Source organism: Lepidochelys kempii, chromosome 12 (assembly GCF_965140285.1).
Source record: "Lepidochelys kempii isolate rLepKem1 chromosome 12, rLepKem1.hap1, whole genome shotgun sequence".
In the NCBI taxonomy this organism is placed as follows: Eukaryota; Metazoa; Chordata; order Testudines; family Cheloniidae; genus Lepidochelys; species Lepidochelys kempii.
The window spans coordinates 7,630,006-7,648,512 of record NC_136391.1 but is presented as its reverse complement, the minus strand read 5'-3'; the positions used below and the strand labels follow the sequence as shown (position 1 = coordinate 7,648,512).

At 54.3% G+C, this 18,507-nt stretch overlaps 1 protein-coding gene across 3 annotated transcripts in view; it reads right to left on the bottom strand.

Moving 5' to 3' along the window:
- Window positions 1–1,336: 1,336 nt before the first annotated feature.
- CCDC102A (coiled-coil domain containing 102A) overlaps window positions 1,337–18,507 on the bottom strand; it is a 48,818-nt gene continuing 31,647 nt past the window's right edge. For all 3 annotated transcript variants that reach the window (XM_073307414.2, XM_073307416.2, XM_073307415.2), the window contains 4 exons: window positions 16,780–16,989; window positions 14,792–14,962; window positions 12,583–12,686; window positions 1,337–2,756 (listed from right to left, as the gene is read on the bottom strand). In XM_073307414.2, the coding sequence (XP_073163515.1) occupies window positions 2,630–2,756; window positions 12,583–12,686; window positions 14,792–14,962; window positions 16,780–16,989 (612 nt within the window). In that variant the 3' untranslated portion in view covers window positions 1,337–2,629. The remainder of the gene's footprint in view (window positions 2,757–12,582; window positions 12,687–14,791; window positions 14,963–16,779; window positions 16,990–18,507) is intronic.

The window sequence follows — 18,507 nt, the reverse complement described above, 5'->3', positions numbered from 1 at the left end:
TTCAGTGGGTTTAGCATGTCCTGGAGGGGAGGGAGAAAACCTGGGGCAACCCGCAAAAGGCAGCTGGAGTTGTCTTTTCTCCAGTTTCAACTTCCCCTTTGAAAACAATCGGGGGGAGAGTTTTAAGGAGCGCCCCCAAACCAGAGCTGCTGCCCCACTCCCAGAGCACCCCCTGCTGGGAGAAGCTGGGAGTTGCCCCGCTCTGGGTGCTCGTGCAACATTCCCTCCCGGGATTCCTGGAAGCAGCCGACTCTGGAGGAAGTGAGCTCCTTGCCGTTACATCACACTCTGTTATGGGGGAAATAAACCCCAGGCTCCCTATAAAATTGTTATCACAGGCCATTACTGTTTAGGGTTTTTTTTACTAGCGTTTTAGGCCCCAAGCCAAGGCCCTTTTCAGCTGCCCTGCAGACTCTGGGTGTCATGGGAATGGTGAGAGCAGTAGTTTATTCATGGGGTGATCCAAAAGGAAAACAACATGGCCCCCACCAGGGCCTGTTAACAGCGATGTCACCCACCACAAGACACGGCGGAGGGGCCCTCAGCCCTCCAGTCATATCCCTCTAGCATCCCACCCGTACTAAGAGCAAGCCAAGAGGTCTTCTGCCCCACCCAGCCTCTCACTTCAGGGCCAGGCTTTTCAGCAAGTAGCATCAAACAAAGCCACCACCTTGCTCCCCCTCCTACGACTCTGAGATACCAGTCTCTCCTCTCATTCCTCTTCTCTCTTCCCATTGCCCTCTGCCCTCCCGTCAGGACACTGACCCACAGGGCCATGTCCCTCAATTCCTCACCCCTCCCTGGGAGCCACCAGAGGAGTGAAACCTGGCTCCTGCAGCTTCATCTCTCTTCTGCTTATGGCTGGGTTGGTCTTCTGCCTGACCACCCAACTCCCCCGCCCTGACTTATGGAAACTGCCCCAGCTGGGCCTGCTCCTCAATTGAGCCTGACATGCCCATGGGCTCTCAGGCACCCATTAACCCCAGTGTGGAGTTTATACTTCCCACCGAGGCAAGCCTCGCCTCTGGGCATCCCAGCATATAACACCTCTAGACACACACTTGGGTTTATCATAAATTCAGGTGATTACAATCCTCCCCCCGCCAGCGGTCAGACGGTCTGTAAACGTTCCCTGCCCAAGAAGCCACCTGCTTCCTGATCTCCTGTCTCCACCAGCCTCTGTTTCCACACCACCGGCCGGCACAGCAACAGATTGACTGGCCAGGGACAACCAGCCCAGCCCCAGCAGACGGGGCGCAGTACAGAATAGAGCAGAGCATTAACACCAAAGGGGTTAGGTGTGGGGGGAAGGACTGCACCATACCAACCACAGGGATCGCCTGGGCCCATAGCTCTATGTTTATAATATAAACCATATACAAATACATACATATATATAAAATCCGTATACAAAATAGAAGGGTTTGCTCCTGTGTACTTGGCTTCTGCTGTCAGTGCTCCAGGGGCCGGGCTCATCTGGGTTAGCTAAGCCTTGGATGCTCTCCGGTGTATTGTTGCAATGTCTGGTTATGCTGTGAGGTGCATGTGTTCATAGAATATCAAGGTTAGAAGGGACCTCAGGAGGCCATCTAGTGTACCCCCCCTGCTCAAAGCAGGACCAATCCCCAATTTTTGCCCCAGATCCCTAAATGGCCCCCTCAAGGACTGAACTCTCAACCCTGGGTTTAGCAGGCCAATACTCAAACCACTGAGCTATCCCTCCCACCAAACAGGGGTGAGGGAGAGGGGCTGTTGGTGGACAGGACACATGGGGAGGAAGCAAGACCTAGTGCCAGAGGTGCAGGCCTTGGAGGTCCATGATCCTGGGTAAGTCACTGCCCTGCTCTGTGCCTCGGTTTCCCCATCAGTAAAAGGGAGGTCATTGGTTGCGAGGCTCAGTTCATTCATGTGTGATGCTGAGGTGCAAACTGTTCCCAGGTTAGGCTGGAACCGAGGAAGGCATCCGAGATGGGGCCTGTCAGGCGAAAGCCATGTGCCAGGAGAGAGCTGGGGAGGGAGGGACTGGGCAGGCCAACTGCAGGGCGTGTGCAGGAGGCTGGAATTGCAGAGGGCATTCCGGGCAGGCATGGCGAGGCGGGGCGGAAGGGGCAGCGACTGCCCTGCGTACCATCCAGTGCACTGGCCTTCACGACCCCTCAGCTGTTGGCATCATTTATACAGAATTGGCCCCAATGCCATTGTTCTGCCAGGGTGGCTAATTCAGGCTCCGCAGCCTGGCCCCTCGCCCCTCCCCCCTCCTCTCGTTATCGTCTGGTAACAGCCACCTGGGGATTTCTCTTCATCCCACTCTTTGGCGCTTTAGCTCCCTGTGTGTACGAAACCCACTGGGGTAGAACCAATCCTGCCCCCTGGGATGGGCCCTTGGCCACGGGGTTTCCCCCTAGCACCCCCCATGACTGGTGGTGACACAGGCCAGCAGGGCCAGAGGCTCTATCCGCACGCATCCTCTGCCGGCTCTTGGCTTGTCTGACTGCCGATGCTGAGGCCTGGGACAGGGAGCGTGTGCGGCCCATGGAGCAGGCTCCTGCCAGTATTATCCTCCCCAAGCGTCCAGCCTGCCACTTCCGTCTCCTCCAGCCACAGTCTCATTGGCCCTGCGCGCCAGGCACTAAGGAACCTGGATCTGTAGATCTTCGTCTTCATCCAGGTCACTGGTCCCGTCGTCAGGGTCGTCGGGGCCAAACCGGGAGCTCCGGATCTTCCCAAAGAGTGGCGCGTTCTGCTGTCTGCGGAGCCTGGGCCGAGAAAAACCAGAGCAAAGGCAAACATAGCAGAGAGGGGGACCCAGAGACGCCCGCGAGCTCCCTGCCGCGCTGTCTCTATCTAGCCCCAGATGTAGACCTCTCTATACACCTATCGCCACACGTTCCCCTTTCCCTCTCTGTCTGGTTAGGCTCTTGTACGACATCCATCAACACGGCATTGGGGTCCACTCCCCCTGCCCCCAGACCTTTCTATTTTCCCCTCTCCATACCCCTCACGCCTGCCGGGGCCCCAGTGCAAGGCAGGGCCCCAGGGGAACAGCATGTGACAATCTAAATGCTGCGGGCTGTGCCCTGCCGCTCTAGGGTGGGTGCTGCTGTGTGCAACCTCGTCTGCGCTTTGCTGTTTCTCCCAGGCCAGGGTGAAAGCCAGGCACCAAGCGGTTGGTGTGGGGCAGACATGGGGCTGACGGGAGAGGCACTGGACAGGCAAGTCCCTTTGGCCTCGCCCTCATTATAGACCCAACCTCCCCCAGTCCCACAAAGACCTGCCAGAGCCACCCTTCTACAGACCCGCTCTCGGCCCCACCTTTCCTGGCCAGATTCCCCAGGCAGCCCCAGAATCTGGCAACGGAGTGAAACCTGGGAAGAATCACTGGCACTAGAGGTCAGTGCCCATCCAGAATGGATGCCAAGGCACAGCCCCTGGGGGAAGACCTGGCACTGGATTTCAGTGCCTGCAGTTTGATCCTGCGATCCACCCCCGGGGGTCCAGGGTCTGCAGATAGCTGTTACAAACAGCTGGAACCTGGCCATTCCCAGGGAGGGCTGGGCCTGGGAGAAGAACACAGAGCTGTCTTCTCTCCCCGCTAAGTGGGTGTTACTTGCTGATAAAGCCAAATCCGAACAGCCTTTCCCACAATGGCTCCAAGCAACACTTAATGGACTTTTGATTAAAGCAACCAAGTTCACTTAAAGCCTTTTTCAGATCCCGGGTACTTAACAGCAGCACATTATTGTCTGGAGCCATTTATCAGAGGGCAGAGGGGAGGGGAGTGAGGGCTCAAAGCTGTCATGACCTCCGCCTGCCTCCACCTGATTATCATCATCCAGCCTGGGCAGCACAGAGGTCTGGGTGTAACTAAGACCGAAATGGAGCCTGCATTGACACTGCTGGGAAAAAGGGTCTCCCAGCACTTCCCTGATCAACTGGGATGTCTCGTTGCAGCTCCCGAGTTGGATCGCTGGACCCCAGCCCCTGCCAGTCCCAGGGGAAGCTCAGATCCAGCTCCCAATTCCACAAGCCCAGGGCCCATCTCTAGGCCACGATTCCGGCTCATTGGGGGTGGCTTTGCATTTGGTTCTGACATTGGTTTGGCAGCGCTGCGTGTTAGTTAAAGTTGCACCCAGAGCAGTCAGAGTTTGGCTATTTTCTGAGATTTTTGTTTGTTTGGTAACAAACAAAACCAATCCCCGCAATCACAGTGCGTCAACTTCTCAGCAGCCTCCAGCTTCGGCTGATTCTAGGGCCAGTTCTCTGCAGGCTCCAGCCCCAGCATAGAGAGCAACTCATATCGCCCCCCACTGGCTGGGGATTGCAGCCGTCTCCTCTCCCTGGTCCTAGACGGGGAAGTGATATACATTGACTCACCACCCCCTGTGCTCTCCTAGGCCTGGGGAATCCCTGGCTGGGGAGATCTGGGTGCTTTACACCCCTTTGAGCTGCCTGAGCAGAGCTGATCACAGCAGCATCACATGGCCCATTAATATTAAAAACAGAGACTTTCTGGAGGAGGGGAATCCCTTGGATTCCCCGCCCCCCCCCCCCCAGGTCAGACGTCAGGGCGAGCCCTGGAAAGCTGCTTCAAATCAGGCAGTGAGGCCAGGTGGTCCCTGCCATTCCTCCCCCGATGCCCTCTCAGCCTCGGGAGCCAGCGACTGAGCCCCATCCCAAACTGGATCTCCCAGGACTGCCCCCTAGAAGTTTCCAATGTGCCCTGGGCAGCAGTACGTGGTCTCCCAAGAGGTTTCTAACCCCTCCCTGGGTGGCAATAAAATATCCCTGCGTGGGCAGCGCCACTTAGGGCATGTCTTCCTGCGGAGTTAGCCCAGGGGATCGGTGCCTGGGTTAGGCTAGCCCAAGTGTCAGCAGCCACACTGCAGAACCCTGCCTGGGTTACTGGATCCTCACGGGTGCTGCACCCACCCGTGTGTGGCACTGGGATTTCTGGGGGCACATCCCATGGGTCTTTATGCTGCAATGTGCTGAGCCACTCTGTGAGTCTTTCCCAGTGAACTGTGGGAGAACTTCTCTCCCTTTCAGGGCACACGGTGGGGGGAATGTAGGAGGGCACTAGAGGACTATCCGCGCTCGAGAGCTTTGTCCTGTGTCCTCACTGCAGAGCAGGTGGGTTACCAGCCCAAGGGACAGTTGAACCCGGGATCCAGCCTCTATCCCCAGCTGGGCCCGTGAGTCTGGGTTGAAAGCACCATCAAACTCAGGTGAGAGGGTTTTGTGTGAGAATGGGAGAGTGGCTAGGGGCAACGCCAGGTAAGAGTCTGGGTTAACTCTGCAGTGAAGACAACCCTTCGTCACCGCCGTGATGGCACAGGGGATCGAAGGCGGGGAGGGGAGGGGTCGAATGTTCCCCACAAGGCGGCCCAAGGAAGCTAGAGGTTCAAAGTGCTGGAATTATTTCGACAAGAACCGGTTTTCCCCCGACAAAAATAGGTTTTATCCGAAACTGGCTGTTTTTTAGCAGGGAAATAAATCAGCTCTACTGGGAGAGGCTTCAGAGAAGCGTGTAGAGGGCGATGATGCCTTCTGAACCATCTCAGCGCATCCACAGGGGAGAATGGAGCACACCCTTGACTGAGGGAGTGCGGCAGCTGGAGCGGGGAGGAGGGTAAGGGCCGAGGTCTGTTATTGGAGCGATAGGAGGGAGGCCCAGAGCTGACTGGACATGGAGAACACAGTCTCATTGTGTGGCCTCCCACAGTATGGCCTAGTAGACAGAGCACTGGACTGGGACGCTGGAGATCTGCATGATATCCCAGTTCTGCCAGCAGGATTATATTACTGCTCCGTGCCTCAGTTTCCCCATCTGTAAAATGGGGATAATGCTCCTGACCTCCTTTGTAAAGTGCCTTGAGATCTACTGATGAAAAGCCCTGGGTAAGAGCAAGGGACGGATAGTAGAACAGTGGGTGGGAAGCCCATGACTGCTCTCACTGGTGACTCTCTCCAGGAGACAGGACCAAGGGGGCCTGTACCCAGCACTGCTCCTCAGAGATGGCTTCAATGCCCACTGAGGTCAAAGGGAGGCTGTCCATTGGCATCAGGGGGCTTTGGATTGGGCCCGTGTTCTCCTTGTCAATGGGAATCTCTTTGTATTCGTATCAACTCACTCTCCGGAGCATTCTCCTTCATCAGCTAAATTTATGAGTCAAATTCCAAGTCCAAGCCCCGAGAACGTGATGGAAGCAGCTCTCCCATCATCCTCCGGGCGAAAAGCACGACTTTGCTGCCTTTTACTGGAAAGCATGAATTATTTAAAGAGGGGGCTGGGGAGGCGGGAAGAGCTGAAGCCTCCATTATTCCTGTATGATTTAATGGAGATGTCCCAGGAAAATAAAATCAGATTAAAAAAAGGCCAAGCTGCCTCTCAGAGGCACTTTGGATGGTGCAGAATCGATTTGTCATGCGTCCATTTCAGTGTTTTATTGCTGGAGGAATGTACCCCCCGCCCACCTCCCCTCCCCCGCTGTCCCCCCCCCCCAAAAAAAAAACTTTTTAAGAGCAATAAAACCAGAGCATCTTTAAGAGGACAATGCATTTCTCTGGCCCTGTGTCGTCCCCCCACCCCTTTCAGCCCTTCAGTCATATCACACACAGCACGCTCTGTCTCTCTGTCGAGATCCCCTGCTCATCCGGAGCTTGGTTTGTTTTCTGCTGCGTGCTCCTGTGCCTTCGTGTGGAATCCTCTCTCCGCAGCACAGTCTGGGGGGACTCCAAATTGCATGGAGGGAGGGTGAAGGGTCCAAGAACCTGGGAGCTGGTTGCCTGGCTGGGCACAGGATGGGATGGGTACTGCTAGATGGACCCTTTTAAGCCAGTCTAGTAAGAGTTGCTCTCTAGACCGGAACATCCTTCCGTGCTGCGAGCTAATGTCGCGGGCTAGTGAAGGTTCTTCCAGCTGTCCCAGGCTTGGCAGATTATAATCAGGTTAAAATAATAATTCTGAGCACTTCCATTGCCTAGTGCAGCCATAGATCTCACCCTGATTTGCACAGCAGGGTCAGTATAATTATCCTCATTCTTCAGACGGGGAAAGATGAACAGAGAGTCATGCCTCAAAGAGCAGAGCGGAGCCAAGGCCACGATTTTCCACCAGGACCAGCGATTTTGGGGGCCTGACCCGCTATAACGGAGTCTGGCTTCCAGAGGGCAGGTGCTTGGCGCTTTCTGAAAATCATGCTCCTTTAACGTGTCTCACGTTGGGCACCGATAGCTGAGGCACCCAAAAGCACTAGCCATTTCTGTTGATGTTGGCTAAACGCCTTGACTCCTGGCTTCGTGCCCAGGCCCTCACATCACACGTGTCCTCTCCCCAGGTCTGCCTCTGCTGGCTCAACACGGCTCCAGAGCTTGAAAGCTTCACTCCCTACAGGCCCTAAGCAGGGACTTTCTAGGTGCCCCGCAGCCCTCTGGCCTCGGAGGGGTTTGAAATCTGAACCCAGCTCTGAACAACGCACAATCTTCCCCATGGGCCAAGCCCGAACCCCGGAGCTGAACAGCCCAAAGCCGGGGACACGTTGGATCCATGGTTCTGATTTGGGCCAGTGTAAGGACAGGAGCCATTTGTGAAACCCTCCTCTGGGCCGATCCTCATTTACATAGCTCAAGTTGCGTAAAGGGGCCTTAGAGTAGGTGCAAATAATAGTTTATTCCCCTTTGAAGGCCCCTTTATGGTGCAAGAATGGGTGAGAATCAGGCCCATCACTTCCACTGAATTACCATCCTCCTGTGCAATTCCCATCGTCCAATGTCTCGCTCCTGTTACTAATCATAGGCCTTTCCATGCAGAAAATTAGTGCAGTTTCAGGGATCGCTCACCTGATGGAGCTCATACTACAGGCTGGTCAACACACCTGCTGTGGTCTCCCATTCGCCAGCTCCCCATAAGAGCTAGCCTGACCCCAGCATGGCCTGCCCTCGGCCCTACGCCTGGGCCAAGAGACAGGTGTAGATGAGTATCAGTGCTCGTCCCTGCCGTGTTCCATCCAGGCGTCAAACTGAGGAGGTACTCCAGGAGAACAGAGACAACCAAGTAAATAATGAATGACTCGCTCGACCCCTAGAAGTGACCCCTTGCAGGTTATGGCAACGGGGAAGATTGCTTCTCAGGGAACATGGATCAGCCTCGCTCATTACACTTCCTCCTCGGGCACTGCAGGTCTATCCCAGGAATGCCAGATCAATGGAGGAAGTACCCATGTGCTTTATATCATAATCACTTGCATTTCCGTCAGGCCAAACCCTCTGTTGACTGGTGCCTTCCAAATGCCAGTGATGGGTTAGAGACAACATCCTCCAAAACCACTGCGCGGCCTAAAATCCAAGACCTGCCACTGCAACCCTGCCTCTCCTGGGTGCAAAGATGCAGCTGCTGAAAAGTGCACAGCACCCTACCCAATGGCTCAGGGCAGGAAACGAGGAGCAAACGGACCAATGGAAGCAGTAGGGGAAATTTAGGCTAAGTCTAACTCCCCCAAGTGACTTTGGCCAGGACACTGGGGCTAGCAGCTCGGGAATCTCTCTCGACTACTCATTAGCAAGGCCTCATTTTGACATGTTGTCCATAAGACAGCATCTCCAGCAGCAGCCGGGTTCAGAGGGAAGAGCGTCCCCCTACTGAAGCCCCAGCACTACTTCCTGTCACACCAGGGTGCTCCTTGGAAGTCTCCCAGCCCATTTGGACCCTGCTGAACTTGGGGGTGCTGATGGGATCACAAGCCAGGTGGATTCAGTTGTAGACCACATGGGTAGTTCTAGGGGTTTATGCAAGAGACTCTTTTCTCTCCTTGGCTTGTGCTATTCAGTGGAGCTTGCTCCCAAGAGCACAATGGAGAGTCTGCTCAGGGTGTCCCAGGTGGCGGCTCTTGTGAAGCCAAGAGGAGAGCTAGATCTTGCCTAGAAAACCTGCCTGGTGGAGGGGAGAATTGGATCCTGCTTCGGAAAACCCTTGTGACAGGATGGCCGTCCCCAGCACCTCCTCCAGCGATGAACAGAGACATCCTTTCCCTTCGGGAAGCTGGTACCAAACTCCAGGCACTGGTAGCTGAGGACTTATTAGTGCCTTTCAGAGAAGGGAATCTGGGGGCTGGGAACCAAAGCCAGACTGAATACAACTGGAGCCTCACCTACACTCAGGGGTCAGGCCTGGGGCAGCCGAATCAAGGCTATGCACACAAGGCCTGGGCCCGGGCTAGGTGGTGTTGGCTAACACTTCCTTCGGCTGCTACCTGCATTCAGCCCACTGGCGGTGGCAGCAGAGAGAGGGTGCTGGTGTCTGGATTCCATGACCCAGCCTGTGGGGTTAGACTCAACCTGCTACAGCACCCTGAGGGGCTTGGCAGAGGAACAGCAGCCAGAGTCGAGTGGAAGTGTCACACCCACCTTGCTGGCCCCAACTTCAGGTCAAATGCTGCTCCTGATGGTGCCGGACACATGCAGCCACGGGGGCAGTGGGGAGCCACAGGGGGATGTGCCTTCCCCCCACCTTTCACTGGCCTGGCCCTACTCAATACAGCTGCAGGGTTCATGCCTTTTCACCTCGCCAACTCGTCTCATGTGTCTTCACCTCTGCAGCTACGGGAATCCTGAAGCAAGTGAGCAAGGACCCTCCCCTGCATGTGCTTCTCCCCCTCCCCAGCTCACAGCTATAACCTAGCAGCTACCAGGTTACATACAGTGCAGACCCATCCACATTGTGACCAGGTGTCATCTGGCCTGTGTGAACTGCGCCAGACCCATCTAATGCAGAGGTGGGCAAACTGTGGCCTGCAGGCCACATGCGGCCCGCGGGACCCTTCTGCCTGGCCCCTGAGCTCCTTGGACACTCAGATGTGGGTAGGTAGAGGTGAAGCTCAGCCACATGGGACATCATTATTGGGGTCCTCCAGAGATTTGGGCCAAGGTCCCCCAGCAGAGGGAGAGTGGGGAGGGTCCTGTTCCTAGTATAAAAATAGGAAGTCAAATGATTTGTAAAACCCTGGGACAGTCTCTGCAGAGGACAGTGCAGCTGCAGACCCAGCCGCGTGGTCTGACACTGCCAGGGCAGCAGGAAGACGCCGGAAGGTGTGGGTGTTGCTGCCCTTGGCTTTCCAAGCTGCCAGGACTGAGGGAGGCTTCCTCTGGTTTTAGCTTCCAGGCCTTTCTTGAATGAACGTGACAGAGAGAGGGAGAGAGCACTACCCTTGCAGATCCGTCACTACACACCGGCACTGGCCCTGCATTCCCATCATGACCCTCCCCTCTCCTCCCATCAGGAGCTGACAGGCATCCCCTGGGGGGACACTAAATGGATTAGCCCACTTTGGAAAGCAATTTATCACTGGCAGGAGAATTCTCTCCTGCTCCACTTGATAAATAATTCAGGGCAGATTCCGCCCCCATCTATGCACCCTGCCCTTCTTCGGTAAAATCCTCCTCCTTGTCCCCCACCATTTCCAGCAGACGGGCTCAGACCAGCATTAGTCCAGGGAGATTTGTCCAGAGTCCCAATTAACCCTCCCTTAGCAGCACTTAGTTATAGCGTCTGTGCCCATCTGTGGTCTAGACGCCACCTTAAGTGACTATGGGGAACGTGAGGTAGGTGGGATGAACGCTCCGGCCAAGCACCATGGAAAACAAAGAGGCAGAAGCCCTGGCTTGGCAGCTGTTCGCCTGAGCCTCCATCCCTTCTGCATAACACAGTTTAGCTGGGCAAACCTGAGTGCCTCCCAGTTTGGGATTTCTGACAATGCAAGTACGGTGACTAGTCGTCCTGCTTAATCAGTGGTCCTGATTTTTCACACTTGCTATCCTAGGTGCAGGATCACAGCCAGCGACGGTGGGGTGAAAGGAAACCCAAACCAACCCTGTTTCTCAGTGGCATCCCTTACGAAAGGGTAGCTGCCTTTCTACTACTGATTAGCTGCAGTGTGGCACCGATTTAATGGGAGGGGTGATTTTATTCCAGTGTAGTTAAACTGGTGCAAAAGGCGGTGTGGATGCTCTTATTTCGGTTTGGTTTAAATCGATTAGGAACAGAGTTATGCTGAACCGAAATAAGCCCCTCTTAAACTGAAACAAGAGTGTCCACAGAGAAGTTTAACTAACCTGGGGCATATTTGTATGTAAACAAAGCCCTAACTAAACTGGTGCAAGTCTGTGAGTAGACCACCCCTGAGTCTGCCATTTAGACTAATCACTGGGAATCCCAACTCCTGCTCCCTCACCATAGGCCAGTACCCTGGCCTATCCTCCCTTCCCGCTCATCCTCTCTTCTCCTTCCTTCCTTTCTGCTACTTCCCTTCGTCCACCCACTTCATACCTTTGTGATGCTGGCAAACCAGGTGCCAGCTCATGCCAAGGCCACTAGGTCTCAACTGAGCACTGACAAATACACAGTGGGAACCAGTCTGGCTCCTCCATGGATTAGTATCGTGAAAATAGGAATTAGAATTATAAAACTGTGTTTAGTGATTAGACTTTATGAAATGCCTGTAAACTGCCTCATGTATCAATCTCACTTATAACATCTGTAGCCCACGTGAGAAAGTAATATTTAAGTGTTTGCTCTGTAACTGTAAATCACCAGAGGAGAGAAGCATTACCAGGTGTGAAATACTAGCTTCCAACAGGAGATGTCTTCTGCCCAACAAAGGAGGCCCATGAACATCAGACCAACTCTTGTGGAACATCAGAGGACAAAAGACTTTGTTGATTCCCTCCCACCTCCACCCCATGAAGAGGAGATGAGCAAGTGAACTGCTCCCCACAGCTGAATTTGCAACTCGAAGCAGAAACCGGGGAAGGAACAAAAAGCCCTAACAAGGAGGAACTGTATCTTTCATGCTGCTTGGACTCTGAGGGCAGGGATTGCTAAGAATAAGCAAAAGATTCCCTGTGTTTGGCCTGGGTTAGCCCTAAAGGACATATAGAGCTTGCTTATTATAGAAGCTTCTAGTCCTTTTGGAAACTTAAAATTGGAACTCTGTGTGTGTGTGTGTGTGTGTTTACTTGCATTAACCTTGGAAATAACTCTCTTATTTCCTTCTCCTAGTTAATAAATCTTCAGATGGTTTATCATAGAATTGGCTACAAGTGTTGTCTTTGGTGTGAGATCTAAGGTGCAGTCAACTTGGGGTAAGTGACTGGCCCTTTGGGACGGGGATCAACCTGAATATTACTGTGATTTTTGGTGCAAGGGACCACCTATCACAAAGACAAACTGAGCTGGGCAGCCAGACAGATCGGAGCCCCCACGAGGACTGTCGGACTCCATGTTACGGCTGTTACAGTGCTTGAGGAGTTTACACTTGAGAATTAGTTGGTGAACTCTAAGTATAAAACTCAGTTAATTCGGGATTTGTGCCCTGCTTCCTAACAGTCTGCCGTGAGGTTAGTAACCGCGCTCTTGAGCCACTCCAGGTCAGCTTGACAGCTTCACCTTTCAGTCTTTCCACCCCAGCTTCCAACTTCATCTTGCCCATCTTTATTTCTGTCCTTCCTGTCCTCCCACGTTCCAATCTCTGTCCCTCCTCAGGTCTTGTCAACAGGGACTCCGTCCTCCCCAGCCCTGCTTCTCCTCACCTGGATTGCAGGTGCTCCAGCTGCACTTGGAGATTCTCGCTTTGTTCTGTTTGCTCATCCAGGGACCTCTGCAGTTTCCGTGCCTGGTTATGGGCTTCATCAAGCTGCAAGGCCAACAGAAACACAGCTGTCTTCGCCGTGTGCAGTACCCATCGTCCCCGGTCACTGCCACCCCCAGGGTTTGTAGGACAGCCCAGTGATCTGAGACGAGAGGATCAGATGTAGGGCATAACTGAACAGGATGGAGGCAGCTCTGCATTTCCTGGATTCTGTGGGTTGGTGTCTGAACATATGTGTCTTTTCTGCCATTCCCGCCTGACTGTTATGGCGGTGCTGACACGAGACTGGCCGTGAGCACAGACCATCTCTAGATCATTGGTTCAAATCTGACCCAGACTCAAAGCCATTACTCTTTGATGGCGGCCGGTGACAGGCCCATGTGACAAACTTTGCCTATACCACGTCAGCAGCAAAGCCAAGCTACCCTCTCACCCCTAGAAGTGGCCGCACCAGGCCAGCACTGCGGTGCACTGGCTGTTCATTCACAGAACAGGCCAGTATGGCCAGTGGCAATGGATACACAATGGGGGACTGCTCTGGGGGTGAGCAGGCAATTCATTCTTTATACCAACCCTTGCTAGCAGGAGAGGCAGGTAGCGACATGGACACTGAGTGACTCACTAGGAACTGGGCTGAGCTCCATCAAACTTGTTTCACACAAGGCCATCATCCATCCGATAGTAACTTGCAGTCACTTCCGACCTAGGCAGGAGATGAGCTGGCACCAGAGGTGGGAAAGGCTCTTTACCTCGTTAGCCTATCTCCTGAGCCACTCAGTCCATCACATTAATACTTAATCGTCTTTTCTGGTTCCATCTTAGCACCTTTGAAACGTTGCCAGGGACATGACTAAGTGCTTGGCCTGCCCTTTCAGTAGGCCAGGACCTCCCTGCGGTGTGTTTAGATGTCCCTGATCTTACTTGCAGGGGAGCTGCTGTGACAGTGCTATGGGAATGGGTTCCTCTCATTGGGAAAAGGAAATGCTGATAGTTTGAGAGGTTCTGATCGTTGGGCATCTATATGTCTCTCTGTGGGAGGCAGTGTGGCCTAGTGGATAAAGCACTAGACTGGGATTCAGGAGACCTGGGATTCTATCCCCAGGTCTGCCCCGGGCCTGCTGGGTGATGTTGGGCAAGTCTCCGTGCCTCAGTTTCCCCATCTGTAAAATGGAGATAATGATCCTGACCTTCCTTGTAAAGCGCTTTGAGCACGACTCGTGAAAAGTGCTTGATAACAGCTAGGTGTTAGGCTGCCTACCTGTGGTTTCATAAAACCCTCTCACTGTGGCATTGCAGACATTATAAATTTATGAAGATGACAGGACAAGAAGTAATGGTCTCAAGTTGTAGTGGGAGAGGTTTAGGTTTGATATTAGGAAAAACTTTTTCACTAAGAGGGTGGTGAAACACTGGAATGCATTACCTAGGGAGGTGGTAGAATCTCCTTCCTTAGAAGTTTTTAAGGTCAGGCTTGACAAAGCCCTGGCTGGGATGATTTAATTGGGGATTGGTCCTGCTTTGAGCAGGGGGTTGGACTAGATGACCTCCTGATGTCCCTTCCAACCCTGATATTCTAGGATTCTATGAATTTTACCCTCCCAGCCCCTCTGGGCTGTGACCGACTATCAATATCCCCATCACTGGTCGGGGGATGCAAGAAATTAAGTGCCGTGCTCAAGGTGACCCAGGAACCCAGCTCTCCCCCAGGGAAGCGGCGATTCCGCATCTCCAGACTGGCTGCCTTTCTGGGAGAGATGCTTTAGCCATGCGCAAGTTGCTGGGCTCCACACAGGGGTAAGCTAAGTGAAACTGAATGGCTTGTGAGACACAGGTCTGAGGAGATGGTCTGATAGTCCTTCCTTAACCTCTCTGAAACGACGTCTCTCCTGAGTCCCAGCTCAGTGCCTTTGTGCCGTTGCCACGACAGAGTCGCCGCATGCCAGCAACGGCCTCGCCATATTACCTGGGCTACTGCTCCATTTCCCTCTGCTCAGAGCAAGGAGCCCCCTGCAGCATCCGCTGGTCGATGGTGACATTTCAACGGCTGCCCTCCTCCGATTTTGGGCTGGGTGCTAAAAACCCTCCCCTTGTCCTGGAGGCCAGGGAGTGGACGGGCCGGGGGGGTGTGTGTGTGTGTGCCCCAGACTTGCCTCATCCTCAGCCTGGCCCAACTCCTTCTTCAGCTCCTCCACCCGCAGACGCAGCTTCTTCACCTCCCCCTCGTGCTGCTCCACCCGGCGGTTGGCATGCGCCAGCTCGGCCGCCTTCTCCTGGCACTGCTTCTTCAGCTTGCTGTGGATGTGCTTCAGGTCGGCCAGCTCCTGGAAGGGTCGTGGGAGGGAGTTAGGGTACGGGCAGGCTGGGGCACAGGTCATTCAGGGTGGGCTAGCCAGCCAGTATATTAATAATCCGCCCTGCTCTGGCCTCTTTAGCCAAGGAGCTGAAAGCCCGGAACCAACACTAGTGCCTTAAGGCTCCTATCAGCCCTGCTAGAGGGTCAAGTATCGTCTCCCCTCTTTTACAGATGGGGGAAGTGAGGCAGAGAGAGGGGAAGTGACTTACTCAGGGTCACACAGCAGGGAATAGAACCCAGGAGTCCTGAGTCACAGTCCCCTACCTGAACCACTGCCCCTCCTCCATACTTCCTCTGAAAAACGTATTACCCCAGGACTCTCCAAGTTGGGGGGCGTGAACAGGTTTCAGCGGGTCGCAAGCACTAGGGAGAGAGGTTATTAGAGAGGGGCAGAGAATCATTAATATAAGGGCTTTCTTTATGGCTAGAGGAGAGGGGCACCCCAAAACTCTGTCTGGAAGAGGCCCAAACCCAATGTTCTCTAGTAAAGGGTACAGATAGGAGTGAGCAGAGCTCCCAACGGTGCTACTGCGGGTGATCGACCTACTACTGTTTTACACTGCCAGACTTGTCACTGAGGGGTTAGACTGAACCTTCACCCACATCTCAAACCAAACTCAAACATTGATTTTTGAGATTCCTATGTTCAGGAGACTTCCCCTCCCACAAGCCCTCGTGTCTCTGCATTTCCCAATTGCTCTCCAAATACCAACGTAACATAAACTCCAGGATTTCCACCCAGCTGAAGCCAGAAAATGCTGATGTCCAGTCCCTTATCTTCACCAGAAAGGTTTGGGAGAATGGTCGTTCCAGGGGAATTGCTAGTGGGGGTCACAGCTACACCTGGACAAAGCCACCTTCGTTCCTTTCCCATCTGCCCACCCACAGGGCTGGAAATATGACTGACTCTCCAGGTGAGGAGGCACACGATGATGGGTGAACCTCAGACAACAGGGGATTTTGCTTCAGTCATGCACCCCGAAAGGTGCATCCAGAGCTTATCTGAGTTGCTGCTTATAAACCTCTCTGGCTGGAAACCTCAGGACTCGATCGTCTTGTATTTCAGCAGCTCCTCTCCAGAGGCAGCCAGGACCAGGTCATGCAGAAACACATGGACCTTGACCACTAATGGGGGAAAGGTTAATGGAGCTGTCTCACACTTCACAGCAGCAAAAGCCAGGGTGGATTTTTATTTACTTGGATCTAGTTCTTCCATCCCTAAAACCATGTAGGTTTTACATCCAAGGTAGCAGCCTCCTTTCCTCCCTCCCCCAGCAATGACACTGGGTGCCCAAGCCCAAGACGCACGTAAAGCAATGCCCAGAAACCCCCCATGATCACTGTGTCTACACCTAGCCTGACTCTGGGCAACGACCGGAGGTGTCACGGTGTCTCTCACTGGATGCAGGTGGCTAGGTTCCTCTGATCCCCTTCCCACCTCTCCCCGTTGTCCTCTTGGTGAGATCCCAAAGAAGCGGAGAAGCCCACAAACACCGTCTGGCCTCCTGAGCTTGACCTAGAACCTGGGCACCCTGCCCTGAGGTCTCTAAGGAGGACACGGAGGTTGGGATGGAGCATGGAGACGGGTTTTAATGGCCAGCAGCCTAGAGCCAACTGGGGTGTGACTGGGAGCATTCCTGGCCCCAGATGCTCTCGAATATCAAAGAGCCCAATTCATCCCTGATCAATGGGGTTTCCCGAGGCAGGAATTTCCCTCCAAGGCTTTCCCACCGCGGTTGCTTGCTGGGCCCCCACTGTTACTGACGCTCTGCCCATCAGCCTCACCTTGTTCTTCTCAAAGAGCTCAGCCTGGATGGTTTTGAGGTCAGTGTCCAGCGCGCTGGCCGTCTGCCGGCGCTTCCGGGCTAGCACCTCCTCCAGGTCCTCAATCTGCGCCCGGAGCTTCTTGTTCTCCCGCTCCAGGTTAAGCTTCTCTGTCTCCAGACGCTCGCGCTTCCCCCACTCCGCCGCGTTCTCCGCTTGCAGCCGCTCCATCTGGGTGATGGGGTGGGGGGACACACACCATGTCAAACCAGGCGATTGCCGTGTGTCAGGTACCAAAGGGCATCGTGGGGAGCCCACAGCTATCCCCTGTCTGAGGGTGATGTCCCCCATGCCACCACGGCTCATCAGCAAGGCTAGAATCCAGGGTCTGCAATGCACTCCTTAGCTGAAGTGGCAGAGGCCTGATTCCCTTGGCTGGTGGCAGTAGTAGACTCTTTTCTCTGTGGGCCAGCCGGTAGAGGGAGATATGCCCACACCTCTTAGTCAGTGGTTAACGTAACATCCCGCATGGAGTAGCACAACTCCAGTCAGAGCTGGCCTCGGGGAAACTCACCAGGGGTTCCCCATTGAACTGGGTGTATGGGCGAGAGTGAGTAGACCCAGCCGGCTGCTGGTCCCCTGGGTACTGGTGTCAGTACCCAAAGGGTGGACGGGACTCAAGACATCTCAGTTTGGACACTGACACGGATGAAGCTCCTCGTCTCCACCCTGCTACGCCGCAGCACACAGGGCAGTCCCAATCAGAACCAACACCAAAGCAAAGCCCCCTTTCTCCCAGTGCCGGGCCCCTCCATACAGCTCCACCAGGGGTCCTCACTCCTGACTTGCCTCAATCACTGCGGGTCTAAGCCTCTGCACCCAGCTCTACCAAAGCCCCTCCATGCTGACCCACAGCCCTCTCTGCTAGCCCAGCCTGGTGGCTCCAACGCAGCTCTGCTGATGGATCCAGTCCTGACCTGCAGCTCCCCCTACTGTTCCAGCCTTGGGCCCGCACATTACTCTGCCAGCACCTGAGTCCTGGCTACACCAACCCCCATGGGGTTGCCAATGCATCTCAGTCTTGACCTGCAGCGCCTCCTGCTGGCCCAGTGCTCTGCCTCTTTCAGGAAGATACGGCCAACTAATCTATTCAGTGGTGGCTTTGTGATGTGCAGACTAGGGTGGGGATCAGCTCCTTTTGTTCCGTAAATTCAGCCAAGCTTCGCACCTCACTGCACTATGTGTCTCCCTCCCTCAGCTCTGTGCCTTTCTCCACACTCCTCAAATGCCTGGAATCCTTTCTGCCATACGCCAAGCACGCCCTGTCTCTTCCAAGAAACTATCAAAGCATTCAAACCCCACTGGAGAGATCCTGCTCTGAGCAGCTTGCCCTTGTCTCGTCCTGTTGGTGTTCATTGGTGCCTTTACATCATGCAGCCGTTGGGGTGGGGACCTGGGGGGAGGGATACCTCAGGGGTTTGAGCATTAGCCTGCTAAACCCAGGGTTGTGAGTGCAATCCTTGAGGGGGCCATTTAGGGATCCGGGGCAAAAATTGGGGATTGGTCCTGCTTTGAACAGGGGGTTGGACTAGATGACCTCGTGAGGTCCCTTCCAATCCTGAGATTCTAATAACTGGCACTGATCTGCTACTGCCCGACACATATAGGAGGCTCTAAAAATGATTGGTAGGAAGAGACCCAAAGCAGAAAGAAAGGATGTCCCAGTGGCTGGGCACCAAGCGGGCACTC